Here is a 20,634-nt window from a genome sequence, read left to right as displayed (position 1 = left end):
CCTGCCCGGTGGCACTCTTCCTCCTGTTCGAGGTTTTCATTTTTGTGAGCATTTCTGTTGAGGATTGGCAGTGGGGGTGGGGTGGGGGGTGTTTGGTTTTTATTCCCCCCCCCCGCCGGTCTGCTGGATGGTTGCAGAAGGTTTTGGTTATTTCACATGACCCTGGGACACTGTGACCGTCATAAATATGAATCAGTTGCCAAGCATCTGAATGTAAGTCACAAGACCCTGGGGATGTTGCAACATTCCAGCTGATCGGCGCTTCTTCTGGGCTCAGCAGATGCGCCAAGATCAGTGTTGCTTTCCAGGTGATCGGCGTTTGTTCTGGGCTCAGCAGACACAGCGGGATCAGTGCCACTTTCCAGCTGATAGGCACTTCTTCTGGGCTCAGCAGACACGCTGGGATCAGTGCTGCTTTCCAGGTGATTGGTGCTTCTTCTGGGTTCAGCAGACATGCCGGGATCTGTGCCAAGCTCCAGCTGGAGCCTGGTGCTTCCACTGAGCCCTGATAACCCCGAAGGAGTGCTGATCACCTGGAAAGCAGCACTGATTCTGGCGCTTCCGCTGAGCCCTGACAGCCCCAAAGAAGCACCGATCAGCTGGAAAGCGGTGCTGATCCTGATGCTTCTGCTGAGCCCTGACAGCCCTGCAACTCCAGCCGTCTCTCGCTTAGGCTTATGCAGTACTGCCGCCAGTTCAGCTCATTCCCCTCCCCTGCTACCAGTTTTCTAGGATGGTCGTGTACCACCTGCCAGGTGCCAATGTGCCACAGGTGGCATGCATATCACCAGTTGAAAAGCCCTGCATTATAGTACTGGGCCACTGTAGTGGGAAAATGTGCATTAAAACAGTCACTTAGTTATTTACCTTCGTCCTATAGTATCCAAGATGTTTTGAAATGGTAACATTGACTTTGATGAATTGCAGTTCTCCAACTTCTTTCTAAAACTCACTTAGCTTCCACTTTTTGCAGGATATCTTACGGGAGAGTGACACAGATCATGATGGAGAACTCAACTTTGAGGAGTTTGCTCAGTACCTTCAGGAGCGTGAACGGAAGTTGTTGCTGATGTTTCACAGCCTGGATCGCAACAATGATGGTATGAAACTCCCCCAAAAGTTAATATGACTTCCATTCTGTCTGAGCCTAAAGTGGAGTCAGCATTTCTTTAGACTCTTCTCCAGCTTAGGGACATGTGTTGCTGCCATATTGCCCCCAAATAAAGACCCGGCCTTAGGTCTTACCATAGGACCACCACAACCAGGCCTCCCACACCCCGACACCTGTCGTGCTACTGCTTGACTTCTTCTGCAGCTGCTTGCTGCCACTTGTGGCAAGATGCCATTTGGCGCGTTGTGCCGTTTCCACTCCTCACTGCAGGATGCTGCATGGTGCTTTGGGCCGTTTCTGCTACTTGCAGCAGGACGCTGCATGGCTCTTTGGGCCATTTCTGCTGCTTGCAGCAAGAAGCTGCACAGGGCTTTGGGCTGTTTCTGCTGCTTGTGGCAGGACGCCTTGTGGCTCTTTGGCCATTTCTGCCAGCAGCAGAAACGGCGCAAAGCACCACGCGGTGTCCTGCCGGGAGGAGCAGAAACGGCGCACAGCACCACGCGGCATCCTGCTGTGAGCAGATGAAATGGGCTGAAGCGCCATGCAGCTTCTTGCCATGAGCAGCAGAAATGGCGCAAAGCACCATGCAGTGTCTTGCTGCGAGCAGCAGCAATGTCCAACCTCCTGCCAGGAACGGCAGCACTGGTGTGATGAGCCACACGGCTTGACAAGTGTTGGGGCATGGGAGGCCTGGCTGCAGCAGTCCTACCAGTAAGGTAAGGGGGTGCGGGGTGCATGGAGCAGCTTCACACACACACCCATCCTAGCTTGATTTTTAGGCGTGTGCCTCATCCCAAAACTAGGGCTTATTTTTGGAGTAGGGCTTATATTAGGCCCACCCCCTAAAATCAAGCTAGGGCTTACTTTTTGGCTGGGTCTTATAGGTTTATAATTATGCTATTTTCTTCATTTTTCTTTCCTATAACAGACCTATTAATAAAGCCATTGGCACCTGTCTTTTTAAAATGTCCTTTAACATACAGTAGCAAGGAATATTTCATATACATTCTGTATTCTTTGAGGAAGACCTAACTAAAAAAGACCCCTTCGTTTCGGACTTGCAGATCACAAGTATTTAAAGCCGGAATCTAGGTTGCCTGATGTTGGTTTAGCCTGTTATGAATCTAGCCATTGTGGCTTATTCAACAAATCACAGTTAAGGCAAGCTACAGGCTAGCATAGTAACCTCATATTGTGATTTGCTAAATTCATGAACACCTTAACGCACTTCTTACAATTCTTCCCATGTCACATTTGCCCAAAAATAATACCTTTCTACGTCTGCCCTGATAACAATATATCCTGATTTCTTGTTCTCTGATGCACCTCTAGCCTCATCTGTTTGGGACTTAGTTAATATTTGATGCCCAATTATGAAAATAGAGATCCAGGGCATAATAGGCACCTCATAGTTTCTGTTCTTTTAGTTCTCTGTTCTGTTCTTTTCCTGGGTTGAGTTCCAAGAGCCCAGAAGTATCTGCTCTGTTCTACTTCCTTAAAAAAAAAAGGATGCCTGATTAATTTCTCCTAAGCGGTTCTATGATACAGTACAGACAAGGCTTCTTATAGCTTCTAGCAGTAGAAGGCCTTACGTATATTATTATTATTACTACTGCTGCTGTTACAGTTCTTCCAACTTATACCTGACAATTGCAGATTCTTTCAGCTGGCTCATCTTCTCTTTCATAGAAGAAGAAGACACAAGCAGCTTACATGCCAGATTTTAGCTGGTGCTGCCTTCTGGTCTAGTTGGATGCAATAGGGCAATCTGAGATGATCGATCCAGATTTAAGGGCAAAACTAAGCATTACCTAGCTGAATATATGTTGTATTTAGTTTTATTTATTTATTTTTATTTATTTATTTTAATCCCATTTATATCCCGCCCTTCTCCGAAGACTCAGGGCGGCTTACAATTTAAGCACAAACCAATGTGCTTAGCAATAGCCTTCATTCTATGTATATGCCTGCTTATTAGGGCTTTCGCCCCCCCCAAGCGGCATTATTACAAAGTCAGCTTAATTTCCCCCAACAATCTGGGTCCTCATTTTACCTACCTCGGAAGGATGGAAGGCTGAGTCAACCTTGAGCCTGGTGGGACTCAAACCTGCACTAATTGCAGGCAGCTGGGGTTACTTAAGGAGGCATTAGCCCACTGCTCCACCAAGGCTCTGTAGATATGAAAGGACAGGATGTTACTCTCACATCTCTTGCTCATTTCTCTCTGATTCATGCCTGGAAATAGTGGATATTTCTAACCAAAGCTTTTATGGTATAAAATATGTTGATGGACTCATCCTTCATATATATATACCTCATGGGTTCCATATCTGTCATTTTTATCCCCCCTCCCGCCCCCCAAAAAAAACAAACCCTAAGCTGGGGAAGAGACAAGCCCAAATGTTTAAAATGCATAGTTGAAAAACGTTTCCTTTCTGTATGGCCTTTCTTGTTACAGAACTATTTTGTGTTTTGCCAAGCAAAAGTCCAAACATACAAAGCAGAGATAAATCCATTGAACACAGCAGCACTTACCGCTAAGTTAACATTGGTAGGATCTGACAGTGTGGTTACACGAATACATCCTATTCATTTATTTTTGGATTTGAAGATGTTTCTGAGCTGGATAGAGATATGCAGTTATTATTATGCAAGAGTTGCATTTTTCTCTTTAAAGGAGACATGGAAGTGAACTTAACAAACAACTAATCAAATTTCACTTTGGCCTTTCCCTTTGAAGAAAGAATACTTGGAAAGAATGAACCAACAGTGAGGTAGATGAGGATGCCACAAACTGTGGTTTTATGGCAACTTCTGAAATGGAATAATAAAAAAAAGTCTGAAACGATCAGATAACTTTTTTAACTGGCCTATGAAAATGACTAATGAGAACAAGAAAAAGGAAAGCTTGAGTTTGAAATTGTCCAGATTAGCTTCTTCAGCTGCTTTCAAATTGGAATTTGTAGCCAGAATGGCCTGAACCAGATTGTTAAAGGCTGTGCCAAAAGCATCTGTTGCTAAAGGATGAAGTCAAGGCTCCATGACACATTCTTTTTATATTGCTTTTATGCAGTGTAGATTTGAATCCCTTTTTGAAATCCTTGTCGGACAATCCTGGGGATTATGTAGCTTCCTGTTACATAAGGGTCTTCTCATTTAGCTTGCAATTTTATTTTCAGCACTTTCATTTAATGAGCTTAGTATATTTTTGAGAATGTGAGAAAATTGCCCATCTGTATTTTTTAGCTTTCATAGGACAGACTTGTTGACTAGAGAAGCTGGCTATAGTGGGCTTCTCACTAAACGAAGGGACCTTCGGGTCCTTTCATGTTTTCATTTAATGCGCTCAGCCTTATTTCCAGGTCTTTCTGCCGTGTCTTTAAACTGCTGCTTGATTAGCAAACATTAAGCAGGTGTGGTTTTTCTTGGCATCAAAGTAAAGTAAGGGGAAGAGCAGGGGAGAAATTTAAAAAAGTTTCTTTATCGACCTTCTTTAAGAGTTTTTAGCACTGGAGATTTAAAACTGATAATTAAATATGCAGATTGTTAAGGAATGCTTGGGAGAAGCAGCTTGCTGAATTAGGCCCCAAATTGGGAGTGAAGGCAGAGGTTTCATCCAGGTCTCCTGCATCATGCACCTAGTGCAATTAATAGAAAAATATGCATATTCTATTCTGACCCCTCCCTCTCAACTAATGCTTGTTCTTCTTTGTAACGTTGCTACACATCCTATCTCCCTGGTCCTAAAGCTCCTTCCGTTTAGTGAGAAGCCCACTATAGCCAGCTTCTCTAGTCCAGGGCTTTTCAGCCAGTGGTACGGGTACCACCTGTGGTACATTGGCACCTGGCAGGTGGTGTGAAACCATCCTAGAAAAGTGGTAGCAGAGGAGGGAAATGAGCTGAACTGGTGGCAGCACCACACAAGCCTGAGCGAGAGATGGCTAGAGCTGCAGGGCTGTCAGGGCTCAGCAGAAGTGCCAGGATCAGCATTCTTCAGGGCTGTCAGGGCTCAGTGGAAGCGCCAGGATCAGCGCCAGGCTCCAGCTGGAGCTCGGCACTGATCCCGGCACTTCTGAATTTTTCCTTGTATTAGCATAAAGAGAAAGAGGCAATGTTCTCACCCTTTTCTTTATCCTGTTAAGAGAGCTATGTATTTGTGTGGGAGCAACTGTGGGTTGAAAAATGCCAAAGAAAGCATCTTTCTTAACTACAGTCTTGTTGCAAAAATACCTAGGGATTTGTGGTATTGCTTGCTTTTAAAACATAATAAAGCACGCAAACAAAATAATCCCACTGGTTTTAAACGTAGACTTAGCAACCATCATTCCACTTTTCATTATTTCCAAGATAAACTACTGCAGTGAGATTTAATGCAGGATTGACCTTGTGGAGGTTTGCTAGAACTTAACTGTGCAAAACTTTGTGGATATTCTACACAGGCTGAATCTAAGCAACTTTCAGACTAAATCAGATATTTTAATTAAGTTAGTAGCATTTAAGTGATGAACTACTTTGAAGATGACATTAACTATTTTTGTCTATTTAATATCATTAGGCAACTATTTAAGATTTAAGGTGCTGGTACTTACCTTTAAAGCCCTACATGGCTTAGGCCCGGGATATTTGCAGGACCGTCTGCTACCGGGGACAACTTCCCATCGCCCAGTGCGCTCACACAGAGAGGGCCTCCTCAGGGTGCCATCGGCCAGACAATGTCGGCTGGCGACCCCCAGGGGGTGGGCCTTCTCTGTGGGAGCACCAGCCCTTTGGAACCAACTCCCCCTTGAGCTTCGGATGGCCCTGGACCTCCGGTCCTTTCGCCGCGACCTCAAAATGTTTTTCTTCCATCAGGCTGACCTGGATTGATTATGGGTTTTTAAATATGTTTTAATTTTTAATTTTTTAACTGTGTAGTTAATTTATTTTGGGGCTATTTCTTTTTTAATTTTTGTATTGTTGTTTTTTATTGTTGTTAGCCGCCCTGAGTCCTTCGGGAGATAGGGCGGCATATAAGTCCCAAAAATAAAATAAATAAATAAATAAACTAGTTTTTTTTAAAAAAAATACCATTTTCAATAAAAGTGCATATATGCAGATGACAATAGATATGCCATTTCTTCAATACATAGGAGGAATACTTCTTCTCCTATGATTTCTTATAGTCCATATATGAGCACATTAAAAAATAATATCCTTCCTAGTAGAAAAATATTTGAGACCTCTGCAACTTCATTGGTAGATTAATTAACCAATGAGTTTAAATTAATTACAATTTATTTTAATTATGTTTAATTATAATTACATTATATTTAATAACATTAGGAACCAAGACTGAGATTATTATCTGCCCTGAACCTTGGTTGGAGTAGACAGAGTTTATAAATCAAGAAATAGGGGATCTGCAGGACTGAATCAGTGTTCTAAATTCATATGGGTGGCCATTTTTACACCGCTGGGGGAAAAAACTAACATGAATCATGATCGTTTGCTTAAATTAGAATATGCTAATTGAGAGAAGGAGAGAGATTAGGGCTGCGCAGTGGTTTGGAATCAATTTGACATTTTAGAATATGGAGGAGTGCAAACACCGCCCATCTGCAGTTTATTAGAACAGCTGGAAGTTTCCTCAAAGGTGGCCCAAGAACAAGCAAGAAGGCACTGTGTTTGTGTTCTGACTGTGTTCTGAAGCACTTCTTCCCAACTGAATCCAAAACAAAGTGTAGTCCTAACATACATGCAAATTCTAAAATAACTTCTATCATTTAAATTAAAAACTCGGAAGACTCAACATTGATGGTAAGATTATGAGCAAACACTTGAACATCTACAGCCCATATATTCAATCAAACTGGAAGGGATCTTGGAGGTCTTCTAGTCCAACTCCCTGCTTGTTCATGTCTGTCAAGATCTTTTGGGATCCTGAGTTTGTCTTCTGGGGTGTTGGATACTCCTGCCCGCTTAGTGTCATCTGCAAATTTGATGAGTTCTCCTATTCCCTCATCTAAGTCATTGATGAAGATATTGAAGAGTATTGGGCCTAAGACAGAGCCTTGATTCCATGTGCTGTTAGTTGACTACTGTAAGAACAGATTGCTGGACTAGATGGGCTAGGCTGGGGCTAAATCCAGTAAGATGCTGTTTATATTCTTAGGAACTTGTGTTTGTGTGCATGTGTGCGCGCATGTGCACAATGTTGAGCGGGTCTTGATAAGAGTATACAGTACAAAAACTAGAATCCTTAAGGAAGGATTGATTCGTCCCCTCCTTTAGAAACCATCACTGAATCCCACCATAGAGGACAATTTTCTCTCAGCATCTAACCTCCCAAGATGTTTGAGAAGATGGTCACAAAGCAGCTTCAGAAGACCCTGGATGAAGCAGATTATCTAGACCCCTTTATGTCAGGTTTTAAGCTAGGGTATGGAACGGAAATGGCATTGGTTATGCTTTTAGATTTCTCTGGCAGGGGTGGGGTGTGGATGGTGCATCCATTCCTGTTCTTCTTGACCTTCAGTACATCTAACATGGTATACTTTGCATTGGCCCCAGGGATTGGGAATGGCAGCATTGTATTGTGCTGGTTCTCCTCCTTTCTCCAGGGTCTATACCAATCAATAGTGATTGGAGAGGAGAGATCCCATTTTTGCCCCCTGTTTTGTGAAGTCCTGAAGGACATTTTAATATCTACTGGGATGAGATCATCTGCCACCAAGGTTATGGTATTATCAGTAACCCATAAGGAGGGAGAGAGGGAGAAGGAGAGAGAAAGAGATCCTTCAGGCTGAATCCAGCATAATTACTACCCACTTATGAGAAACTGCTAGCAGAACTGATACAAATAGTTAATCTGTCTAAGGACTTTTCCACACCACAGCTTTAAGCTATAATAGACTCGGCACAAACATTGTGAACATTGCTTTCTTATTTTAAGATGTCTTGAAATAAGGGTGAGGCAGGATATTTACAGATCTTAGAACAAATGGAAAAGAGCCACCTACTACTCCTATAGTTGCTCACTGAACTCAGAAGAATAGCTGATGGCATCTTGTCTTAGCCTGGTTGAAATTTCTTATTTTGAACACATTGAACACATCTTGTGCTTCCAATGTTCTATTCCTATTTTTATTCTGATATCTCTAGGGTAATAAAAACCCTCTGCACTGAAACTATGCAGTACACCTAATTGCATTCCTACAAAGCATTTTTTCCAGTTTTGCCATTTACTGCTTTTTATATAATTGTCCTGATGGAAATGTTGAGGTTTTTTTCTAATATCCTATTAAAGCATCCTTTCTTGAGCTATGCAAATATGTCAGCACCCAGTTCTCATGCACCCCAAGCAGCTTGTTTGGTTCAAGCAACCTCTTTTAGGGATTAATTTGCTAGGATTCTTTACTCTGGGTAAAGGCCAAGGGAAGTTTTTCTGCCATTTCCCAATGAATGCAAGCAAATGCAGAGTGGATTCGCATGTCACACTAAGCCACACAATTAATGGCTACAAATAATAACTTCTGGGCTTACAGAGCATGTCAGTCTAGAGCTAAACAGCCTACTTCAAACCTTAGCAGGCTGTGTGATTCAAGAAGAGAGTTTGACCTGTTTATGCTATTCCTCTGTTATACTAAGTACACAGTCTCTGACCCTTTTCCCACTTGGACTGAATGAATTACTGTACAGGCATGCCCTGGCAGCATTTTTTTTTTTTTGAATGGGCAGGCTGATCCCAATGACGTTTCTTTCTTTTCCTCCTCAGCAGCCCATGAGTGAGATAGACTTTTAAGTCATCCTTAGTTCCAATATTATTCAGCCTCCATCTTAAATCCATGTTGGATGGAACACAGGCAAGAAAATGATAAGCAAAATAAGGACTGGTAATGGGGTCGGCAGACATCATGCTGGTATAGTTTTATGCTTGTTTAAATAAAAATGGGAAAAAAGTCTCAGCTCTCTAAATGGGAAAATATTCTGTAAGTCAGGACCATGCCAGTCTTCCTGTAAGAATGGAAGTACTCAGAAATTTCAAATGGAAAAATGGAGGTGATTAAAATGGCTGATTTCCCTCACTAGTTATTTTCCCACACAGTCTTGCTGTTTTGCCAACTCTTGGTCATCTAAAGTTTAGTTCTGTGATGTTTGTTGGACTGCACTCTCCCTCCCAATTCCTATGCAAATGCTCTCCGCTCTTCCCAGGTAAAGAGTTGCATCAGCTAGGCTGCTTAGGCAGTCAAGACTAAATTGATGTTCTGTGGGAATCCTGCAGATTGTCTGCTGCCATACAAATGATTCTGTTCCCAATTCCATTATTTCCTCCTTATGCTGACTAGATTAAAAGAGCTTGCAGCCCAGCACAGAGCCTTGGAGGGGCACAGTGTTGTCACAGGGGGTCCTCAAAGGCTTGAAGAAATGTTATGATTTAAATATTGAGTTAAGTCTTGATGGTCCATGGCCACAACAGGTATTAAAGGGGATCCATGATGAAGAAAAGGTTGAGAACTGCTGGGATAGCACATTAAGAAAATTCTAAGTCCACCAGCAGCTACGTTTATGACTAAGATGAAAAATATGGCCAAAAACCAGGTCGGATAGATTCAAACAGAATACTAAGCTATAATCAACAAACCACATTATGTAATATGTGGATTATATATCATTCCTAGCCTTTTACCACTGACCTGTAAACTCTTAGTACTGTACAGATTTGTAAGGGAAAACCATAGGGATTAAAAGAATAAGGACAGGTGCCATTATACTCTTGGCTTGTACTGTAGTTCTCCAAATGAATGTTGCTTAGGCATCTTAATCAGTCTCAGCTATCTGGTACAAAATGTGATTTGTTTAAAACAAAATTACCATCCAGCTTTCTATTTTTGCCTCTAGTATTTTAAGGTCTAGTTGAAGAAAGCCTTGCCCTGTCCAAGAATACATGCAGGCATTAATTCATCAATATTTTGATTTATGAAGTGCTCTTAGTGCTAAGTTTAAAATTAACACTACAGAAGAAACAGTATAACCAATTAGCATCACTCTTTTTTCCACTCTCTGTTCCAAACCTTCTGGGAGGGAAAAAACTGGTTGATTGTTCAAAGGTTTGTGGCCAATACCCCACCCAGACCTGACACCGCTTTGCTTGTGTTCCTAGTTTTAGCAAAGCATTTCCTGAAGCTGGGACCAGATTAATGCCTTTGGGGCATAACATTGAGACATACGTTAACCACACCATTCTTTACAGTGGACTTCTAGTTGCAGGAGCCCATTTTTCAGCTATGCTTTCTCTTTCACCCAGCACTCATTTATACTGACTGCTCTGTGTTCTCCTTCTCATTCATTCTCTCTTCTAATACAGCCCTCCAATATCCAACCAGCAATCTCCCTTTGGGGCTTTTGCAGAGCCCTGTGAGGTTGTTTGTCCTCTAATCTAGTTCTTTAAAAATTTGCTCTAACTCCACATCAGTTGAATCTTCGAGCTGGGAAGATTCACATAAATATTGGCGGTCTGGAAGACAGGGATGGCTGATTTTATAGTCTCTTTCCATGCACTTGCAATATACAGCCATGAAAAAACTTCCAAGATGCTACCTGGCATTGTCATTGCCAGCTCCTCCAAACCCACTAGTCCTTTGACACTCTCTCTCTCCCTCTCTCTCTCTCTCTCCCTCGATCCCTCCCTCCCTCCCTCAGGCCCATGAAAATTTTGAGCACAGCTCACTTCACCTTACTGGAGCCTTTCTACACCTCTCCTGACCCATCAGCTTCCTGGATTAATCCCCCAAATGGATAGCCATGGTCCTTGTCTTTGTGTTTATGTTGCAGGCCAGATCGATGTCTCTGAGATCCAGCAAACTTTCCACAGCCTGGGAGTTTACATCTCTCTCCAGCAAGCGGAGAAAATCTTGCACAGGTGAGACCCAAACTGTTCTTGCTTTGCACTCCTCCTATCTCCTTATCCTACAATACCTGAAAGGTGGCTCAGAGATGTCTCATTTTGCTGTGTTGGAATGAAACCTAGCAGTTGCATTCATTTCTTTTGTCCAGCTGGACTAAAAGGTTGGAGGAGAGGACAGCGCTCAGAGATGATCTGAGGCTTCTGGTTTATCCTACCAGCTCTCGGTGCCTTCCCTGAATCTGTGCACTGTCACGTTCATTTCCTTATGTGCTGACATAGAAGAATGGAAAGTTAAAATGGCCTGTAAAACCCTAGTGTTTATGTCACCAATTACTAGATTTCCAAAAACTTCTTCTCTGAGCATTTTATATAGTTCTCATCCTCAGAGCTGGATCTGATTCTGCTAAGTTCCAGCAAAGTCACTGGAATTTCTTTTTTCTTTTTTCTGCATTCTATCCTATCATTTGAACAAAGCACCCTCTCTGTTTTAGGTTGCCCCCTTATTTCTACAGCGAAGCTTGTTTTAGTAAAGAATGGTAGAATAAACCCAATACAGTTCCTTGTCCTCAGTACTGTGTGGGCTTGTGTTTTGCAGCATCGACAAAGATGGCACTATGACCATTGATTGGAATGAGTGGCGAGACCACTTCATCCTCAATCCATTAGAGAACATGGAAGAGATAGTGCACTTTTGGAAGCACTCAATGGTAAGCCATATTTCCCATCTAGGCAGGCCTGGGATTATTGTCTATTATGCCATCCCACTCCACTGTTTTGAAAATTGGCAAGCCGGAGTTACAGAAATAGAAGAAATCAGACCCAGTAGATGAACAGCCCATAGGCAAGTCACATTTCTTCGCTCTGATGACTACGTGTGGAAAGATACTGAATACAGCATGGATGTAGCTTTGGGGAAAAGAACACTTACATCTTTCTTACATTAAACAACTGCATTAGTGTGCTATATGTTTCCCCAGTCTGAACTGAATATTGCCAGCCAACTGTAATTATTGCCACATATTTGGTCTGAAATAACTCTGTCTCAAATCAGGGGATTCAAGGAAGCTTCATGGGTGTCCTAAAGACCCTGGCTTATATTTCCACTGGGGAGAAAATGGCTATAAAGAGCACCAAGGACTTGAATGGGACTATAAGGCTGTTCTCCTTCCACACATTCTGGGGGTGGGGGGGGAGGGGAGATCCTTCAGATGTTATTGGACTACAACTACCCTCATTCCTTACCATGGACTGCAGGCCAACATCATCTTGAGGACTCATTATCAAGATTCTTAAAGATTGGGAGAGTTTTATGAATAGAATTTGCATTCTCTTTATCAAGTAGAGATCCTCAGATGAGGCCACTTATTAAGGGAAAACTGGAGGAAGGGCTCAGGGATGTTGCCTTATTGGGGAGACGAGTGGCATATACATTTAATAAATGATAATACTTTGTTGGCTTTGGGGGAACAAATTATTCTTTAGAGCATACATTATTTGAGTGAGAACTATCCAAACATGAGTGCTTTCTTTTGCATTATGTTCCTGCTTCTCTGTTTTTTGTTATGGGTGGAACTACAGGGTAGCATCCCCACAGTTTGATCCTCTTCAGTGTTTCATTGCAAAGAATCCTGCCATATCCTATCCACACTGCTGGACGAGACATGATGGGAGGTATTCTGACTTATACATATTTAACCCACCCACCTCAGCCTCTTTTTCCTCCCACCCTGCTCCTGATCAATCCTCTGAACACAGTTAAGCTGTACGTGTAGATGCTTGCACCTTTTAAAAATGTTTGAACACAGAATTCTGGAATTGCAAAATAACCTTTCTATTCTATGTTCCTTCCTGTGTCTTCATGTCATAATCATTATTTCCGTTATATGTAACAGGTGAAAGACGCTAATTTCAAGAAACTTAAAATTACAAGAGTTTTTGTCTTTGTTATTCCTTATGGCCAGATAGGTCCTCTTTGTTAAAAGAAATTGTAGATTGACTGCTGTAGTTCAATGGTAGCATTGTAGGCATCTCACAAAATTTTAAAATGCATTATTAATGTCCATTTTGATTTGAAGCAGGGTATGGGTGCCACATTGGATGCTAATAGATGCATTATGTAGCCTGCACTAAAATAACATTTAGTTTACAATCTCCGTTTCAAAGCTGACTTTAAACCATAAGCCTCCTGGCTAAAGCATACGTTCTAATTTGGGGTTTTTTATTTATTCACAAACCTGAGTGGCTGAATTCTGCCATTTAAAAGCAATTACATTTCTTCCAACTGTGATTTTTTTTCCTACAAAGGAAATGGTCTCCCCCCCCCCCTCTCTCTTACACACACACACACACAAAGAGAGAGAGAGAGAGAAAGTCTGTGCAATTTTGGCAAATCAGTCAAGAAACAAGTAACCTGGAAATTTATCTTATATACGCTTACTTCTTTCCTGCCTTCCTGAATATTGCAGGTATTGGCTGGGATTGAAGTCTGTAAGCACATGGGGGCTGAATGTGTTAAAGCGATATCTTTCCCCGAACTTGGCAACATTAAGACGCCTGGCTTTCAACTCCTAGATTTCTGGGAGTGGTAATCTACACATCTTAAAAGTTGCCAAGTTCGAAAAATGCTGCCTCAAAGGGATCTTTATGACCTAAGCAAAGAATGCATTTATGGAATTTAGAAAACAGGGAAAGGAGGAAAAAAAATCCACCCTAAGATGCTGTAGTCCTCAACTTACAACAGCTGATTTAGTGACTGTTCAAAGTTGCAACAGCACTGAAAAATGTGACTTAGGATCATTTCTCAGTTACAACCCTTGCAGCGTCTCCATAATCACATGGTCAAAATTCAGATGTTTGGCAACTGATTCATATTTATGACCATTGCGGTGTCCCGGGGCCATGTGATCATTTTTTGTGACCTGGCAAGCAAAGTCAATGGGAAAACTGGATTCATTTAACAACCAGGTGACTAACCTATCAACTGCAGTGATTCATTTAACAACTGTGGCAAGAAAGGTTGTAAAATGGGGCAAAACTCACTTAACAAACCTCTCACTTAGCAACAGAAATTTTGGGCTCAATTGTGGTTGTAAGTTGAGGACCACCTATATTTGGGGTGGTGGGGATTATTTTATTTATTTATTTATTTGTTTTATATACCGCCCTTCTCCCGAGGGACTCGGGGCGGTGTACAGAGCAACGTATGTATACAGTTAAACAATAGTAAAAACAAATGAACCCCAAGAGCTGTCAGGCCAGGCCGGCCTGTTGGAACAGGTAAGTTTTTAAGTCGCGCCAGAAGGTGCGAAGGTCGGGGGCCATCCGGATATCGGTAGGCAAGCTGTTCCAGAGGGTTGGCGCACCCACTGAGAATGCCCTCCCCCTGGGGGCCACCAGCCGGCATTCTTTGACCGGTGGCACTCTGAGGAGGCCCTCTCTGTGGGAGCGCACAGGACGGAGCGGTGTTGACGTTGGCAGTAGGTGCTCCCGTAGGTATTCCGGACCCATGCCATGTAGGGCTTTGTATGTCATCGTTAGCACCTTGAATTTCACTCGGAAGGCAACCGGAAGCCAGTGCAGCTCGCGAAGGAGAGGTGTGATATGGGAGTATCGGGAGGCTCCCAAAAGTGTTCGTGCAGCTGCACTCTGCACCAGCTGAAGCTTCCGAGTGGCTTTCAAGGGCAGCCCCATGTAGAGAGCGTTGCAGTAGTCAAGGCGAGAGGTCACAAGTGCATGGGTGACTGTACGCAAGGCATCCAGGTCCAGATAAGGTCGTAGTTGGTGCACCACCCGAACCCGAGTGAAGGCCCCCCTGGTCACAGCTCCTATGTGATCTTCCAAGGATAGCTGTGAGTCTAGGAGGACACCCAGGTTGCGGGCCCTATCAACAGGGGGTAATAACTCACCCCCGATGTTAAGGGATGGGATGCTCTGAGTATCCTGGCATGCCGGTATGTACAGCCATTCAGTCTTGTCCGGGTTGAGTTGAAGCCTGTTCCTCCCCATCCATTCCCGAACCGCTTCCAGGCAACGGGACATCACGTCGATGGCATCACTGATGCTGTTTGGAGTTGAGATGAAAAGCTGGGTGTCATCAGCATACTGATGGTACCCTACTCCAAAACCACAATGATCTCACCTAGCAGTTTCATGTAGATGTTGAACAGGAGAGGCGAGAGAACCGACCCCTGAGGGACTCCACATATGAGAGGCCTCGAAGTCGACCTCTGTCCCCCTGCCAACACCGACTGCGAGCGTCCCAGGAGAAAGGAGAACCACCCCAGAACCGTGCCTCCCACTCCCAATCCCCTGAGGCGCCGCAGCAAGATACCATGGTCGATGGTATCGAAAGCCGCCGAAAGGTCTAATAAGACTAGGACAGAGGAATGGCCCCTGTCCCGGGCCCTCCAGAGATCATTCATCAGAGCGACCAATGCCGTCTCCGTGCTGTAGCCCGGCCTGAAGCCCGATTGGCACATTGCCTTTTATTTAAACCAGCTTTTTTTCTTCCATCACCTGCCAATCAATTTTGTTCCATCTGGAATTCTCAGGGAATGCTGGGATTTTTCCTGACCACATGCTTGGAATGTCTTCTTTCTTTTCTTTTGGAGAATTGAACAAAGATCCTTTAATAGTAAAGCCATCTGATGGTCTCACTCAAGTAGCAGATGCCATTCTTTGCCTTGAATATATTTGGATAGATCCTTCACAGTAGAATTCTCCTGGTATGGGAGTGGCTAGCCTTGATTTTATCTTTGGTTTTGATCAGTAGGCCTTCTCATTGGAATGAGTGCTATTTGCCTTACACAATTTTTGTGGTCTTGGTAATGGAGCCTGGAAACTTTTTACAATGTGCCCAAACTCCGTGTATCCATTTCAAAGATTATGTTTGCCTTTGATCTGGGTTTCCAAATACATGTGACTCTGTGAGGGATTGCTTCATTGCAGGATCCTCTAGGAAAAAGATGATCTGAAAATTAGTTATCTCTGGGCTGGCTACTATCCAAGGTTCTCTATCTTCTCACCGTATTAATCTCATCAGTCGATTGAAATAGGGCAGATTAAAGTTTATATATAAACAAAAAGTCAGCTGTAGCAGATGTGCTGAGAACAGAGAAAGTAGAAGTTTCCTAGGATGTGTCAAGGTAGAAGTCAGGAGTGCATGCAGCCTAGTCAGATCTTAGAAAAAATGTAAGCTACCAACCATCATGTATTTTAAATTAAAATCAGCATACAATGACTAGGACAGGGAGTTTACTCTAAATCAGGATTGTCTTGGAAAAACTGGGATGTCTGATCATCTGATCTCAGCAGAAGTATTCTTGTTTTGTGTTAGAATAGAAGATGGTTGAAATTCCAATCCTTATCCATAGTACTGAGAAAATAATGAGGAATCCATTGATTGGAATGGAATGGAGACCAAAAGACAGTTCATGTTACCAGTGGCATCCCCATATTTGGTGACAGGCTTAGGGAGATGTATGGAGTCTGTATGCAATCCATGGGAAGGTCTGCGAAGCCCCATTTCAATGAGTAACATTTTATGTTAAAGTTAGGAAAATGTCAGATGAATTATACCCCACATTCTATTCGGTGGGAGCCAAGCTTCACTTGCATTTGCTTTCTTCTGCATCGAAATATCTCAAGTCCACCACTTCCCAAAAACCTGTTTCTTTCCCAGCTTCTGATTTTCTGCTTGGATTGGAGCAGGTCCATTTCCTATCATGTGGCTGTAATCCACAAATGCTGTTAGGGTTGACTCTTTCAAGTCCCTCCCCATCCACTTTTAGCTCTTCAATCCCATTAGAAGATTGCCGGAGGGCTTGGTTGCGTCCCTTCCTTGCCTTCTTCTCATCTTGCCTATCATGGAAAAGCTCTTTTCTATCAGGAAGGTACCCAGTGCCTCAGGGATCCATAGTGATGGAAAGCTGCTGACCCTGGTAGAACTGTGGGAGGCTCACCATCAACACTGCAAAGGCTTGGAGTCCATTGTGGGGGACTTTGATCTGGTAGGTCAGGCAATGCTTCCTTCTGCAGTATTTTATTCCTTTTGCTCTGCACTCCAAATTCCTTAGGCTTCTGCTGTAGTTCTGTTGCCCTCCCTTTGGCTCACTGAGCCCTTTTGATTATGTCTTGTAGCTCATCATAAAAACAGGAATACAGGGGCTTTGGCAGGCCTGTTTATGGAAACTGGGTTTCATGCAGAATGAATTTGTGCTTCTGGTGTTGGCCGAAAAAAGCAGCACTTGAGAGTCTGTTTTCCTCTTTAACAGGACCCTTAACAACACACAACAAAGGGGCTAACTATCTCTGTACCTTCTTCACTTTCTGATACACTGAAGCAGCTAGTTTCTTTATATAATTCTTTACATAATTATGTAATTTTTGCAGTTGATTGGGATAAATTCATGGGTTTGTTACACAGGTATTTTTATTCTACCTTTCCTCCAAAGAGCTTATCATAACATTTTATCCTCAGGATAATCCTGGAAATCTATTCTTGCCCCAGATCATCTGTGAGAGCTTCCTGATTGAGAAGATATTTTAATCTGGTTTTTCTGGTCTTTAAGTTGCCGGTATTGAATCAATTTACTACCCCAGCTGCACTGTGTCATTCTGTTCCCTGTGGACCTGTGCGTTTCCAAGACCTTTAAAGTGAAAAGTAATGTTAAACTAATTTGTTTTGCCATAGATGCTCTGTTTGGTGTTTTTAAAGGAACATTTTGTCTAGGAAGGCAATGTTTTGAATTTGCAGGATCCACGGTAGGGGAGCGTGTTGTATTTAGACAATTCAATTTATAATCTCACGATGATTCAGTCTCAAGTTTTTCCTTCTTTTGGATTACTTCATTTTTTATCCTTGAGCAGGAAAAAGACTTTAAACTTGTGATATTGAGAAAAGGAGAAAGTATGACTAAGGAAACCTCTAAGGATTAATGCCCAAACGGAGGGGACCAATGGGTAGAGACCAAGATATTTTAACTACTTTAAAAAAAATTTTTTTAGATAAGGATATACATTGAGGCTTATGACTACTTTAATATGATGATAATCCATGCCATTTTTATAGCTTTTTGCCAAATAGTCTTATGTGTGCCGGCCTGACTTTCATTTTTCATTCAGTGATGTGAGTTCTTGAGCACAGTTCTTTCAATCCTAACCTCCAGTTGCCTTTGAGCAGGATTCTCAACAGCCCACCAGCTAATCAGGCACAGCTTCATTTGCGATTTACAACCCCTGATTTAGCTTGGGATGCAGACCTCGTTAATTCCATAATCAGAAATCTTTGGAAACAGGAGTGTAAGAAGGCCCAGCAGCAGCATGTGGTAGGAAAGCTTTGCGTGTCAGGGCAAAAAAGGAGAGGCCAGAATGTGATAAGATGAATATATTTCTAGTGACTTAATTTGGTTAAAGGGTTTAAGGAAATAAAGCGTTAGAAGATAGGAATAAGGTAAAGGTAAAGGTTCCCCGCACATGCGTGCTAGTCGTTTCCGACTCTAGGGGCCGGTGCTCATCTCCGTTTCAAAGCCGAAGAGCCAGCGCTTGTCCGAGGACGTCTCTGTGGTCATGTGGCCGGCATGACTAGACGCCAAAGGCGCACGGAACGCTTTTACCTTCCCACCGTAGTGGTCCCTATTTTTCTACTTGCATTTTTACGTGCTTTCGAACTGCTAGGTTGGCAGAAGCTGGGACGAGTAACAGGCGTTCACTGTTACGCGGTGCTCAGGATTCGACCCGCCAAACTGCCGACCTTCTGATCGACAAGCTCAGCGTCCTAACCCACTGAGCCACTGCGTCCCATAGAAGATAGGAATAGAACTTGCTTTTTGAGCAGTTATACAGAGTAGTGATCCCCAGCATATTCTGACCCCTGGGTTCATCTTCAATTCCAGCTTTTAATATTGACTTGTCCATCGTTAACTGTTTGAATTTTGATGATCAATGTAACAAACCAAAATATCAATACTGTTTGAATTCAATACAGTGAAATTTGAAGATGAGTTCCATTAGAATATTTGCCCATTACTTTTGACTCTAGCATATTTCCCCTAATGGTATTTCTAAATAAAGTGCTTGACCCATTATTATTTTTCCCTTATTTCGATAGGTCCTTGACATTGGGGAGTGCCTCACTGTTCCTGATGAGTTTTCTGAGAAAGAGAAGAAAACTGGGATGTGGTGGAAACAACTCATAGCTGGAGCTATGGCTGGTGCTGTCTCTAGGACTGGAACTGCCCCATTGGATCGATTGAAAGTTTTCATGCAGGCAAAGAACTAACAAAGATTCAGGGTTGAGAAAGGAGAGAAATGCAAAAGGGGGGGGCTTCTTAGGAAATTATCTTTGTACGTGTAGTGAGCAGTTGTACAAAATACACAGCATTTGTGTGTGCTGGATGACTTTTCTTGTCTGCCTTCTCGTTCGCACAACTGGGCTCTTAGCAGCTTGCCTACCTACCTCCCAATCAAAGCAAGGTTTTAATAGAGAAAAAAATGCAGTCTTCTCCATTTGAATTGTGTGCTGAGTGATAGATAGGTGGGAACAAGCGTATGACTCAATAAGAGGCTTGAATGTTAACAAAATAACAGAGCTGGAAGGAATCTTGGAGGTCTTCTAGTCCAGAGGTCCCAAACCTTTCCAGTTTGGTGGCCCGGAGGGAAAGGGAGGAGCAGGCAAATTTGCACGTGTATACATGTGCAAACAGGACCACTAGTGCCCGCACGCATGGGCAAATAGGGCTGCTAGCGTGTGTGCACCCGCCAGCCATTCCCACGGCCCAGTGGCCAATGGGCCACAGACTGGTACTGGGCCACAGCCCACAGGTTGTGGACCCTTGTTCTAGTCCAACCCCCTGCTCAGGCAGGAAACCCTATATCCTTTCAGAGAAATGGTTGTACAATCTCATAAAGAGATTTTGTAAATGAACACATATAATACTCCCAAAATGTCATTCCATCCTGTCACCCTTGAATGCAGAGGCTTATCTGCAAGTATCACTGCAGCAAACAAAGCCAATGTACTCTTTATATATTATAATTCAGAGGCTTCTTCAACTTTCTAAATATTTGGAAGATGAATGTGTAGCTCCTCCCCCTTTTTCAGCTTGAACATTATTGTCATTAACAGATTTGGTGAATAAGATTATAGTTACATCATGTTATGTCTTTCACAACACCATTTTTAAAGGTCTTAAAAGGTTCTTAATAGCCCTCCAACACTACAGTATTTTCACTGCTTCCTCCCCATATAATATAGGGTTAATCTTTGTGTCTGCACCTTATCTGCAGGTCCATGCATCAAAGAACAACACCATGAATGTGCTTGGTGGACTGAAAGGCATGATTCACGAGGGAGGCCTGTGCTCGCTGTGGCGGGGCAATGGCATCAACGTTCTCAAGATTGCACCCGAATCTGCCATCAAGTTCATGGCTTACGAGCAGGTATGGATTTGAAAGATGTCTGTAGCTGTGTACACTAATATCAACAAGCGAGCTGCAACCACTGCAGCTCTCAAAGTAAAAGTGTTACATGACAGTGGATGACATTCCTTCTCAGTTGGGATGGCATATTTCGTACCAGCCATAACTTGCAAATGTTGCAGCTCCATAATAGAAATTGTACTAGTCCATCCTTTACAACAAG

General features: G+C 42.9%; 1 protein-coding gene across 1 annotated transcript in view; it reads left to right on the top strand.

Moving 5' to 3' along the window:
• Nucleotides 1-20,634, top strand: part of LOC310634429 (mitochondrial adenyl nucleotide antiporter SLC25A23-like) — a 42,473-nt gene that overhangs the window by 12,053 nt on the left and 9,786 nt on the right. Inside the window, exons 2-6 of the mRNA XM_083352812.1 lie at nt 974-1,100; nt 10,922-11,009; nt 11,590-11,701; nt 19,102-19,260; nt 20,280-20,432. Coding sequence (XP_083208938.1) covers nt 974-1,100; nt 10,922-11,009; nt 11,590-11,701; nt 19,102-19,260; nt 20,280-20,432 — 639 coding nt within the window. The remainder of the gene's footprint in view (nt 1-973; nt 1,101-10,921; nt 11,010-11,589; nt 11,702-19,101; nt 19,261-20,279; nt 20,433-20,634) is intronic.

The sequence above is a fragment of the Vipera ursinii genome (assembly GCF_947247035.1).
Source record: "Vipera ursinii genome assembly, chromosome: 2".
NCBI lineage: Eukaryota > Metazoa > Chordata > Lepidosauria > Squamata > Viperidae > Vipera > Vipera ursinii.
Note: the sequence above shows the minus strand (reverse complement) of the source record. Positions and strands in the feature narration are given on the sequence as shown.